The 12,827-nt window shown below is 35.6% G+C and overlaps 1 protein-coding gene across 1 annotated transcript; it reads right to left on the bottom strand.

Moving 5' to 3' along the window:
* Positions 1–4,011: 4,011 nt before the first annotated feature.
* On the bottom strand, positions 4,012–10,861 carry LOC113117835 (neuropilin and tolloid-like protein 1). Its single transcript, XM_026286765.1, has 9 exons — positions 10,305–10,861; positions 9,834–9,905; positions 9,556–9,690; positions 9,228–9,476; positions 7,039–7,080; positions 6,820–6,947; positions 6,431–6,659; positions 6,107–6,220; positions 4,012–5,303 (listed from the first exon to the last, which is right to left on the bottom strand). The coding sequence occupies exons 1-9, from the start codon at positions 10,330–10,332 to the stop codon at positions 4,720–4,722; spliced, it is 1,581 nt and encodes a 526-aa protein (XP_026142550.1). The 5' UTR covers positions 10,333–10,861; the 3' UTR covers positions 4,012–4,719.
* Between the last annotated feature and the right edge of the window lie 1,966 nt (positions 10,862–12,827).

Raw genomic sequence — 12,827 nt, 5'->3', positions numbered from 1 at the left:
TATATATAAATTATACATTAAAGTAAATAAGCATTAAAGATGCTATTATTATTATTATTATTATTATTATTATTATTATTATTATTATTATTATTATTATTAAATACAATACGGAATCGGATTGGGAATTTTCGATTTTTTCGATTAGGAATATGGACTTTTTACTGGCCTCTTTTATCAGTATGAGATATAATTTTATAATAAATATGACATAATACTTAATTAAAGGAATAATGTTGGATTATTTACATGACAGGACAAGGCATCGTTAGAACTACTTCATATGAGATAGTTGGGTACAGAGCTTTAGGGTCACGGTTCGGTTCGGTATGTGCTATGTTCAGGGGAAAAATAAAAATAGAGAAAATAATAACAAATAAACAAAGCAACAGCACAGCTAAATACAACAAAGAGCAAAGATATAAATAAAATAAACAGTGTTTTTCAGGTGTTTAACAGGCACATAAATGTAAAAGTAATCAAATGTAAAATAACAGTACATATTTCACTGTACAAATTAAAGACCAATCCCTGAAGTTGCAAAAGTTTTTCATTTAAGAGAAGTGAGTTCCCTGTCTTTTGTTGTTTAACATTTAAAGCACAGACAGCAGGAATAGACTGCTGTTCCTCCACTTTTTATATTTAAAGAATTTGCCACTGACGATTCAAACGTGAGTTTTGAGAGGTGTAGAGTAGCGCTTATAGTTTGTGATTCTCTGATCACAAAGGCAGACATGGTTTTATGTTTTCGTGGCACCATACACAATGTTTAAAAACACAAGAAAAGTCATTATAATCAGTAATTATGTCCCCACTGGATGCAACAAATGCCTAGTTTTTAATGGGTTTTATTGGTCTTGTCTCATCGTGCTGGGAAAAAAACGGCATCACAGTATGTTAAGCAGCATAACATTTCCATCACATGCTTGAGGTATTCAGCCAATCAAAACACACTGGATAGCTGGTCAATCAGTGTACACCTGGCTTTTCAGAACGATGAGCTTTGTAAAAATTGAAATTACAGTGTATAGAGGAGCAACAATAATGTACATTATGTGAGAAAAAAATGCATAATACATTGCATAAACACATTGCATTATACACAACAAATACACAACTTAATATTCTTTTTAGCAATGTCATATGACCCGTTTCAAACATAATTCACAGACCTAGTACACTGATACACATGAGTAATCTTTCTCAACTGTTTATGTTCACTTAAGACATCGGTGTTTGCAAGAGGGACATGATGAAATTTTTTTTTGAGTTAGTCTATCAGTTCAAATTCAAGTCTTGAAAGAGAACCGCGGTACATACCAAGAGTACTGTGATGCGCATTGTGGGAGGCTTTTCGGTTTGGTTCTAATATCTTTACACCCCTAACTTTTACTGAATAAAAATAAATAAATGAAGCTTTAAACAAAACAATAAAATACTCATCAGAATATGATCACTCCACACCTGAGAAAATACACAAAATAATTCATACAATATAAATGCAGAAAAAAATGGACTCTTATTTTCATTACTAAAATAATAGTATATTTAATATATTTATTATATTTAGGATATTTAATTAGGAACAACAGGCAACTAAAAATAGGCTACTTAAAAATAAAATAAAAAAAGCTTACATGAGAGAGGCAAAATGTTTGTCAATATTGTAAAGAAATAAATGAAAGAAAGTACCTTTCATCGCTAGTTCTTGTCTTTCACTGTCTCTATCATTTCTGATGGAAGGTTTGAATGTCTTGGCATAAAAAACCCAAACAGTATCAATTCCCTCTCCAGTGACATCATCAGGAGTCTAAACTCTGGAACTCAGTTTGGAGCTTGAATTCAAGCTGCTCCATCTGTGACGAATAGTGAGTTTCTAAAATAAAGGCACTCTAAAATAAAGCCTGTTATATCTTTTTACTTAGAAACCTGGTGGTGTTGTGATCGGTGCTTGTCCTGGGACCTGGAGATGGGAGTATTCTCAGTCTCTCCTCGCAATTTTTGTTACCCTCCTCTCATGCCCCTAGACCAGATCGTAACATCAGTACCATGCAAATATCATAGAATATGAAAAAAAAAAAAAAAATCATTCAGTACAGTGGTAGGTTATAAAGGCTATCAGTATTACAATAATTGTGACACTGATGTAACTTGATAACAGTTTATTAATCTGTTAACAGTCCTTAAAATCTTGTTCCTGAAGTTATCGCTGACTTCAAGGCAGTAGAATTTGAGCTGAACCCATGTTTACCCACACCTCTGTTTATCAATTTGCACTGGCTACCAATAGCTGCTTTATTAAATTCAAGGCATTGATGTTTGCATACAAAACCACCTCTGGCTCTGCACCCCTTCTAGATCAAATATAACTTTTAATATTTCTGACCTTTGGAAGGTGAGAACAGACAGGTCAATAATAATCTAAATGTTATATTTGTAACTAAGATTTTAATAACTTAGTATTTACAGATTGATTCAATAATCTGTATGTAATCATGACACGTGTTAGTCTCTTTCATAGGTCAGTTTTTCAGAGTACTCCAATGTGATCATCTTTGGGGTTCCTCAAATTGTAAGATCTGATGACCACACACACACACACACACACACACACACACACACACACACAAACACACACACACACACACACACACACACACACACACACACACACACACATATATATATATATATATATATATATATATATATATATATATATATACATTAACATTAAGGTCGTTTTCTCCACAGATCCCCTGCCGATATCCACCAGACTCGAGAAGGAGTCTATCTTTTGTTCGTTATCTGGCTCGGCTCGGTGTTCATCTTCAGTTCTCTCTTCACAGCAGTTCAGTCAGTTTACTGTTTGAGTAAATGAATTACTCCGGTATTGGTTTATTCTGACTCAGAGGGAGTGTCAGTAACATTAAAAAAGTTAACAGCTTAAGTCATTTGTGGATTAATGCTTATTGGAGACGCAAACCGTTTAAAACGATTCAGTTCGATCTGGTGAACTGGTTCAAAAAGCTCTGGTTACATCGAATGATTTGTTCGCGAACGGGATATCACAAACTGCTTTGTTTTGAACTCTCTCACACAACAGACACGGAAGAGAAGACAATGCTGAATAAAGTCGTAGTTTTTGCTATTTTGGGACCAAAATGTATTTTCGATGCTTCAAAAAGTTCTAACTGACCCTCTGACGTCACATGGACTACTTTGAAGATGTTTTTCTTACCTTTCTGGACATGGACAGTATACCGTACAAACAGCTTTAATGGAGGGACTGAGAGCTCTCGGACTAAATCTAAAACATCTTAAACTGTGTTCCAAAGATAAAAGGAGGTCTCACGGGTTTGGAACGACACGAGGATGAGTTATTGATGACATAATTTAGATTATTAGGTGAACTAACCCTTTAAGAACGTTTTCAGTCCGTGTCCTTGTTGTAGGTACAAATGGGAGACAAACTTTCCTCCGTTCACTCACTGCATAGAGAGCGACCAATGACCCTCCGACGACACAAGTTGCAATAATGCCGAGTCGTTTTTTAAAACTACTTTCACCAGCTGATCCCTGCTTATAAGTCTCTGTGGAGGGATTGGATTTATTGCGGCAGTCAGACATCATGAAATGAATGAAAGCGGTGGGACTCATCAGCTGACCCCCTCAGATTGGCCAATAACATCACGCAGCTTTTGACAGATCGGTCTGTTTGCATTTCACGAGACGAGTACTTTTATATGGTTATTCTTTTAATTGTGATCTAAGTCCATCTCCTGCAATTACTTTTATACACCAGAAGGGGGCACTATTGTGCGGATGCACTCAGTGTGTGCGCTCATTACACATCTCTGGCTGCTGCTGGCTGCTGCAACATAAAATGACAGTTGTAATGAAAACTGTATTTTTTATCGTTTCTAAATGCTATTATGACGAGCGCCAATAAACAAGGTAAGAGGAGACATCCAATGGAGAGGCATTTTTTAAAAGACCATTTTTGTCCTACACCACATTTTATAATAAAAATGCAATAAGGTGAGATACAGCATAACGACCGTACTTGTTTGTAATTGTATCAGTAATGTGATATGAGAATGAAAAGTGAAGGGTAACAAATTATAAACGATGCACAAATGTTCTCACATAGGCATAAAAGCAATGAAAATACAAATAAATTAAGTCACAATTAAAACACAATTAAACTAAACCACGCAGCTCAAGGAAAGAGGGGAGCCTGTCCCACATCACAAAATACAAAGGTGAAATTAGGCATAGCAGTAATGACATGTTTTATGTAATGTTTTTAATAATACCCACACCAAACACTATGCATCAAAATATTTACATCAAACATATGCAATGATTGAGTGTCCTAATATCACATCTCAATACTAGGATGAAAACAAAAGTGCATAACAGTCGTCAAATTATATGGACTAGACAGCATAGGACTAGTCATATACAAAATAGGAAAAGTAAAATAACAGCAACACAGATTTATGGTTCACATATCCATTTAATGCACCCATGTTTTTTGATCTATAATCCTTTATAGATACAAAATGGTGAAAACGAACTGACTAGACAAGGAAATTTTGTCTGTCAACAAATGTAATAAACAAGTGCATTACTACTACAAATAAAAAGGAAGACAAATAGGGAAGTAAAGAATCAGTCTCCTAAAGCTGGGTTGAAGTGCATGGAAAACGTGCATCAAAAGTCATTAGATACTGACCGGTGCACAGTTCTGTCCATTGCAGCTCGCCCACAGCTGGTGGTGGGCCCATCATAAAGTTCATCATCCAGGTCGCACTCTTCAGCCCCATTTTGCGAGTAGCTGTGCTTCATCACTAGAATATTCCTGCGGCTAGTAGGGGTGGATTGCATAGGGAAGGGGGGTTGTAGAGATTGCTCCATCTCTGAGAGGACAGCTGCAGCGTCTCGCAGGCTGAGATCGCTCCGGCTGCCCCGAGTGCTGGACACCTGGGAGCCACAGTGGTGGCCGTGGACGCATTTGGAGGAGGTGCGCTGCAGTTTGGTGAAGTCTTCAGGTAAAAACTCATCATCGGATGAGGGTGCTTGCCGTAATGTGCACAGCTCATAGTGTGGGGGTTCAAAGGCCTCGTGCAGCAAGGTGGGATCAAATTCATCTCTGCGGATTATGTACTTCTTCCGTGGCTGTTTTATTTGAATGATTATGGATATGGTGAGCAGGATAATCACCAGTCCGCAGGTCACGCCAATAATGGTCACATTAGTATTGTCGAGACCGTCCAGGATGTTGGCTTTTCTTTTCTCTGTATGAAAGGAGCATAAATATTGCATGTGCCACATTGTTTTAAATTTGGAAAAGAAGAATAAGAAAAAAAAAACAATATTCACTACAGTTAAAATGTTTTGGGTTGGTAAGTGTTTTTTATGGTTTTGAAAGAAAGTGGATCTCGTGCTTATGAAGGCTGCATTTATTTGATCAAAAATCCAGTAAATGTTGTGAAATATTATTTTTTAAATTAACTGTTTTCTATTTAAAACATTTGAAAATGTCATTTAATTTGATGCCGTGAAAGCTTAATTTTCTCCAGTTTTCCATATCCCATGATCCTTCAGAAATCATTCTAATATAGTATTCTAATATTTTTGTAGGAACTATTATAAATTTAAAACAGAAATCTTTTGTATCGTTATCCATGTCTTTACAGTTACTTTTGATCAACGAGTTGAATCTGTCCTTACTGAATAAAATTATTGATTTCTCAAAAAAGTACAGATTTATCAAAAACATGGTGTAGTTTACTCAAAAATGAAAATGCTCTCATAAATGACCTGTATGACTTTAACACACACACAAAATATATTTTGTAAATATGCTAATTTTGTCCATCCGATTGACTTCTCAACAAAATAAAATGTAATATTTGAATATTGATATTAATATTTGAATATTGAAATATAAATTGAAATGTTTTCCACAAAGGTCGGGAAAGTTAGACAGGTTTGGAATGGCATGAGGGTGAGCAAATGATGAAATCATTTTAATTTTTGGGTACAATATTTAATTATTAATTATCAATGTATTTCTTTTGAATATGTGATAATATACCTTTGCAACCATTCTCATCCCAAGGATAGACGCAGTTTTGGATACCATTGCACACCAATGTGTGGTTAATACACATGTTGCTATGACAGAAGAAAGCGTCTCCTTCACATGGAGCTGAAGAGCAGAGCAAAATCATAATAATTATAGAAGAAACCACAAGAGACGCTAAAACTGTGACTCAGTGACTCAGTACAGCACTGATAATGTGTAAGTCCAAATATAGAGTTAAAATAAGAGGTTAATCACGACTTTAACGCTAGAAAGAAATCTAAATGTGCTACTGAAATGTGTGAAGTTTTGAAAAAACAAGATTGAATGACTCACGCTCGTGGAAGGTGGTAAAGAGGATACGGAATCGGCTCCTGCGGCTGGTCTCATCGGCCCACATGCGAATCACACCTAATGAAGACAGCAGCATCACGTCGTTGGCCACCGTGCTGCAGAATTTATTCTTCAGGTGTTCCACTGAGCTGCTCCCATCATAGATTGCCACAAAGTTACGCTTGCACTCGTTTGAGTTCTGCATCTCATAATCCAGGAAACGCAAATAGATCTATACAAGACGAGACACATTTATATCATTGTTCTTAGGAGATCATTTAACATTTTTATTTATTGTTATGTTTTAGGTCCTTACATAGCGGAGAGTAACAAGATCAGCCCTAGGCCACCATGCTGGGTTTTAATTTCGTTAAATAAAGTGAGAGTTTTACCTTCGCGCCAGGAGGAGCTCTTATGAACCACCAGCAGTCTACAGCCTCTGTCTGCAACGCTTTGCCCTCTTTCGAAACCATTACAGACTCCACAATCCCCTCTGGCCCGCTCATCTCAAATTCACAAACTACAATATGAAAGCACAGTCATGTGTCATTGTGAAGTGGTTTTATGATGCAGAGGAGATCAACTAAATAAAAATAAAAAACTTCACTCACTGGGAAGAGGTTGTTGAACTCCGAGGTCTTTGAAATCAGGATCTGCAAAGCAGGCAGAGGAGAGGGACTGATTAAGGATTTTTATAAGGCCTTAATCTGTTTAGTGTACATGGTCACGTAACCCACAAACACACGAGTGATTTCATACTGTATGAACATAAGTAACATAAAAATTGTCCCAAATATCAAAGCAGTGGCTTCTTGCTGTTGAAAAGACCGGGTGAATTTAAAGGCTGGTTTATGCCATGCTGTTTACCATCAAAAACACTGGTTATCCGAAAACGACCTTTCTATGCAAGTTGGTTTAGAAAAGTAAGTCATGCCAGTAAGGACACCAGCATGCGAAACGGTGCATTTACACTACCAAATATCCAAATATTTGAAGTCAGTAAGGCTTTTATTCAGGAAGGACACATTAAATTGATCAAACATGACAGTAATGTAAAAATAAAAAGGGTAATTACAGCAGAGCACATTAGGGAGGCTTGACCTTGAGGAACTTCTGTCCCAGTACAATCATTTATGTTCTTGTGCCATAATAACTGAAACACATAGGATTAGGGAATGAGAATGATGTCCTGAGGCTCGAGTCATGATTGTACATGGATTAATAATCCCTGCATCAGCCTCACACAGATTAGGGTGCCCAGTGTGACTAGAAGCAAAGTAATAAAATGTAGGTGTGTTTATCAGAACCTGTTGGAATTTAATTTATTTATGCACAGTATTTCAGCTTATTACCTAAGAGAGGCAATTGCCTCTCTTTATCATGTTTATCTAGATCTAATTTATCATATCCAAAAAAATCACCAGGATATTACAGAGTCTTTTAAAGTTTTGGTCCAAAATCATTCAGGGATTCACAGTAATCCTCTCGTGTTTTCTTACCTCTGGTACAGCTTGGCTATGATTATTCTTTATGCTGATGTAATCGGACGCATGGATGTAGGTCTTTAATAAATCTCTGATTTATGATGTGCAGAATGATATTTTACAAAAAAAAAAAGATCTGTTTATTTTCTTTAATTTCTTCATTTTTCTTCTTTGATTTTTGTAGTAGTAGTAGTAGTAGTAATATAAACATTCATACATCTCTTAGTGGTTACAAAAGTACATTTTGTAAGATTTGAATTTTTTTTGCTTTTGTTTAAAAAAATAAGTAAATAAATAACAATTTTGGTTGGGTTTCCACAGTGTGTAGATGTCCCATCTTTGCTGATGATGCATGTATTTTGTATGCTTCCTTAATTACAGGGTTGTCAATCATTTTCACAGGGGCCCAGGACAAAAATGTGATTGCTGGTCCTCTCCTCCTATGATCCTGGTGCATTGCCAAAATCTAAAGATTGGATTTAGCATTGAGAGGAGATTACCACTGCTGTCCGGTGTTTATTAGGCAGCTGTAATGGACACTGGTGCAATCAGACTTTAAGTAACATCACATAATCAGGAAGACCAGCCAACTGTAGACAAGACGGACATCACATCTGTCCCAAATATCAGTTGAGTAGACAAAAAAAACACTCACTTCTGTTTTCACTTTGGCTCTTCTTTGAATGATGTGAAATATGGATTTAAAAATATCTTGACAAAAGACTTATGACCAGTTGTAACCCAACAGTATTGCATAAAGCAAATTATTTTGGCCATCCCATACATTTGCAATAGGATTTGGAGAAGACACGCTCCTCTGAAGACAAGCTTTCATTAACTGGGATCAGAGACATAACAAACCTCCCCCACTCAGCTGCTGCATGTGTGCCCGCACTACAAATGCAGGGCCATCTGACCTGAGCAGAGAACACGGCATTTACAAAAAAACGGAGGATCTTGCCTAGAATAAACCACCAGTAAAAAAAACAATATTATAACTTTATATACGTTTCGTTTCAGAATAAACACAGTGTCCAAAAGTTAGAGACCACAAATCTGCTATTCAAATTGTAATTAATTTAAACCTGTTACATGCTAACTATTTTAAAACAAGATGTAAAATTAATAATAAATCTGATTCTGCACTATTTCCAGATAAATAATCAAGTAAATTTGTGACAATGATCATGTGACTCTTTGTACTTCCATTAAAGTAAAAGATTCTCGAATCATATCGGACAAACTTGCATTAAGAAACTGATAAATACTTGGTGGATACAGACAAATGCATATACTGATGACAAAAACACTCTTACCTTGGGTGAAATTGTACCGAGCTGAAAATCCAGTGGCTTCTAGTTCACTATCTGCCACAAATTTTATCCAAAGGTATCGTCCGCTGGACCTAACATAGGTCGGGCTCTCTTGTCCACAGTAACGTCCGATAATAGGAGAAAAGCTGAAGGGACCATCCCTGACTTCAATATGGTCAAACTTACACTCCCATGATGGCTCAATGGCGTAATTTTCATCAAAATACAGGTCAATGCATTGCCTTGGAGAAGCTATGACATAATTGAAACCTCTAGTTAGACATGCAAATGTGTTACTGATTAAAAACTGGAAAAATGGAAGCTCGCTAACCTTCAATTATGTATATGCATTCTCTGTCAGCAGGATATTTTTCAGGATAGTTAGGAGATGTGAAAAGCCCTCCATCAGATTCTTTGACCCAAGCACCACACAACCCTGCCGGCATCACACCTGAATTGTTTTTAACTGAAGAGACAAAGCGTTTCTTTATTAAAATATATATATATATATAAACAATCTACAATCATATTAATCAATAATACTTTTGTATGAGATCACAATGCCCTTCTTGCGTCATTAAGATGTACTTGCAAATGAGAGATAATTACCTTTAGCTTTCTTTGGTGGTGGTGGTGCTGTTGGTGCTCCAGAAAATCCAAGATTGACAAAACTTGCAACAACTGCAAAAAGAAACAAGATTAATGTTTATACAGTTCTTAAATGTTCAAATACAACTTTAATGTACAGTATACTTTGTATATTGTATATATTCTGTATTTTGTTTATTTAGTTAAATAGTGTTTTAATCTATCTATGCCTTCTGCAACTTTATCACCACTATTGCAAGTGTAAGTTAAGTTAACTGCCACTTTAGGTTTAGTGATATAGGCTAGTGCTACTCGTATTCGTGTGAACATTCGAACAGAATAACGCATTATATATAGAAATATGGCTTAAACGCAAAGGAAATAATGTAGCCTATATATTGTTCCCAAGAGGTTACTCGGTCGATAACAATAAAATTAAACATATTTATGTGCGTTTTCATAGGCTCGCGCACTGTTTTGATATTTACTCACCAACAAGCAGTTTCATCCGCGGCACCATGATTCTCCCCAAGGGTTTTAACTTTGAATTCCATGAAATGTCTTTAGTAGAAGCTGCTTAAAGAATCGCAAAAAATTGTTGCCGCTATTCCCCGAACTCACGGTGTACTCTAGTTGGAGACTCGTGGAACAGGTTGAACACATCTGCGTAATCCGCCTCAGAGCACAGAAGACCCTTGGACGCGAAGAGTGGATTAACACGATCCCTTCATTCACATTTGACCAGAATAATCTATATTACCCTGCCTCAGATGAAGTTTGTGCAGGTGATGTTAACCCATGGTTTGCTAACTGAGTCTGTTTAAGTAGCTATAGCCTACTTTAGCCTCCTTCAAAACATGGCTCATTCATGCGGGCAAAATGAAAACATTGTGCAAAATGTGAGCTGTGTCGAGTTCCAAGTATGACGCTCTAATAAAAACGCATTTCTTTATATTTACTGGCCTATCAAAGAATACAAAATGTATTGATTACACTCGGATATTTTTTTAATTTTTTTTTAATTTTTTTTAAAGAATTAAAACAAGGCTGTAACGGATAGACAGTCGGTTGTATGCTGATGCTGATGTATAATGAAAAATGTAACAATATAGGCCTACTGACCTTCATTTGCGATAAATCATGGCTTATACCTGAATAATATATTCTTTATTGTGTAAGTGTGATAATATTTATATATTTAGTATATGATAGCCTATGGCAAAATATTTCTTAGTAACATCTAAGGCCATACTTTCAATTACAAAAGTACTGTTTTCTTTGGCCATCTAACATAGCATAGGGTTTTGGGATAAACAATTCTAAATCTCGGTCTGTTGTATACTGTAATGCCCTGCAAAACTCCAAGTTTCTTAAAATAAGTCACAGTAGGCCTAAATGATCAACATTTCCAACTCACTCACTTCCAGAATCACTCACTATTGTTTTGGCAGTAGCTGTTATGGTATGATAACACAAAACTGTCAATAAAATAGTAAAAGCTCGAAATTAAAATAACTGGTGGGTTTGTGCCTTCTCATATGCCCACCTTATTCAGAAAGTCTAGTCACAATCAGATCATTTAAAATAAGACTGATTTTGTATGTAATTTAACTGGTCATTGTTTTTTTTATTAAGAACAGAGACAAACATGAAGACACATTCTGACTGTGGCATCTGGACAAATAATAGCCTGCAAAAAGATCCACTTTTCCTTTATGTTTCTTTCCACTATACTGCTGCAGCTGCACCTACTGTAACAACAAGACTGTGTTCAAACTAGAAAATAGAAGCACAGAAAAGAGGAGGGGGAAAAAAGAAAAGAAAAATAAGACACTAATATGGTCCCAAATGCCTTCTGCTAAACTGACATTCTCTGTGGGGCTGCTTTCTATCAGTATCTTATTAAAACAGAAGAAAAATGCATGCTGCATAACACAGCGAAATACTGCAAGAGGACCTGCTTCAGTTGGCTAAATCTCATATTTCAGCAAGAATGATCCAATTAGCAGACTGTTTCATAAAAACAAAAATATTGTTTGAATATTTGTATTACAAAATTTGTGGTTGTCAAGTGTCATTTGATTAATATAAAAATCTACAGCAAATTGGCATTAGAATGAGCACTAAACTGATTTAAAGTTATAAATAGTAAAATACATAAATAAATAAATAAATAGTTACTGACTCCACAAAATCTGTCACATAAAAAGTTTAACACTGACAGCTCAAACATTTTAGTTTTACAAGGTTGTGACTGTAAATAAGTCTGAATTCTGAAACATATTGAAATATGTTGACATTTTGTACCAAATATGAACATTCTATTATAAATTCATAACATTTAACCAAAAATCTTTATGCTGCTAAAATAAAGAGGCCAAAGAACTTGTTATATATCAAATGGTTTTGCTAGTCATTCGCTTAAATTTTATGCATTTTGCATTTAGTTAGCACAATTTTTGCACGTGTGAATTCAAATTAAAGTGCTAAATACTTCTCTAGTTTAAAGTTTCTTCATGTGACAATGCTTTAATATCTTTTGACAACCACTAGATGGTGCAATAACACATCATATTAATTTCTGAAACATTTCAACACCAAACTCTAAGATGGACCAGTGGACTGACCTCTCTTACAGAATATCAGTTAACATTAAAATTCATTTTCCATCAATAAATGCTGAGTAAATTTATAAGATAATATAATCAGACCTACAGTGCACTGAATACAGTAGTGCTTTTAACGGTTTGCTGGAATATCAATTCAACGCAAACCCTTCATTTATGCGTCTACACAGTTAAGATCTCCTATGTAAAATTGGTTGTCAAAGCATTGATTAGTAATACGTTTATTGTAATTATATATCTTTTTATTTATTGTTTAGCTATGATACATCAATTTAGCCTTTTGGACTTTTTGCCATCGATTAGAGACTATTGCGCAATGGAAACTTAAGCATATGGTAAAACAAATCAGGGCGTATTCAAATAAGGCGAGTGCGCAGTGATATGTGGA

Source organism: Carassius auratus, chromosome 2 (genome assembly GCF_003368295.1).
Source record: "Carassius auratus strain Wakin chromosome 2, ASM336829v1, whole genome shotgun sequence".
In the NCBI taxonomy this organism is placed as follows: domain Eukaryota; kingdom Metazoa; phylum Chordata; class Actinopteri; order Cypriniformes; family Cyprinidae; genus Carassius; species Carassius auratus.
This window is presented reverse-complemented; position numbering and strand designations above follow the sequence as displayed.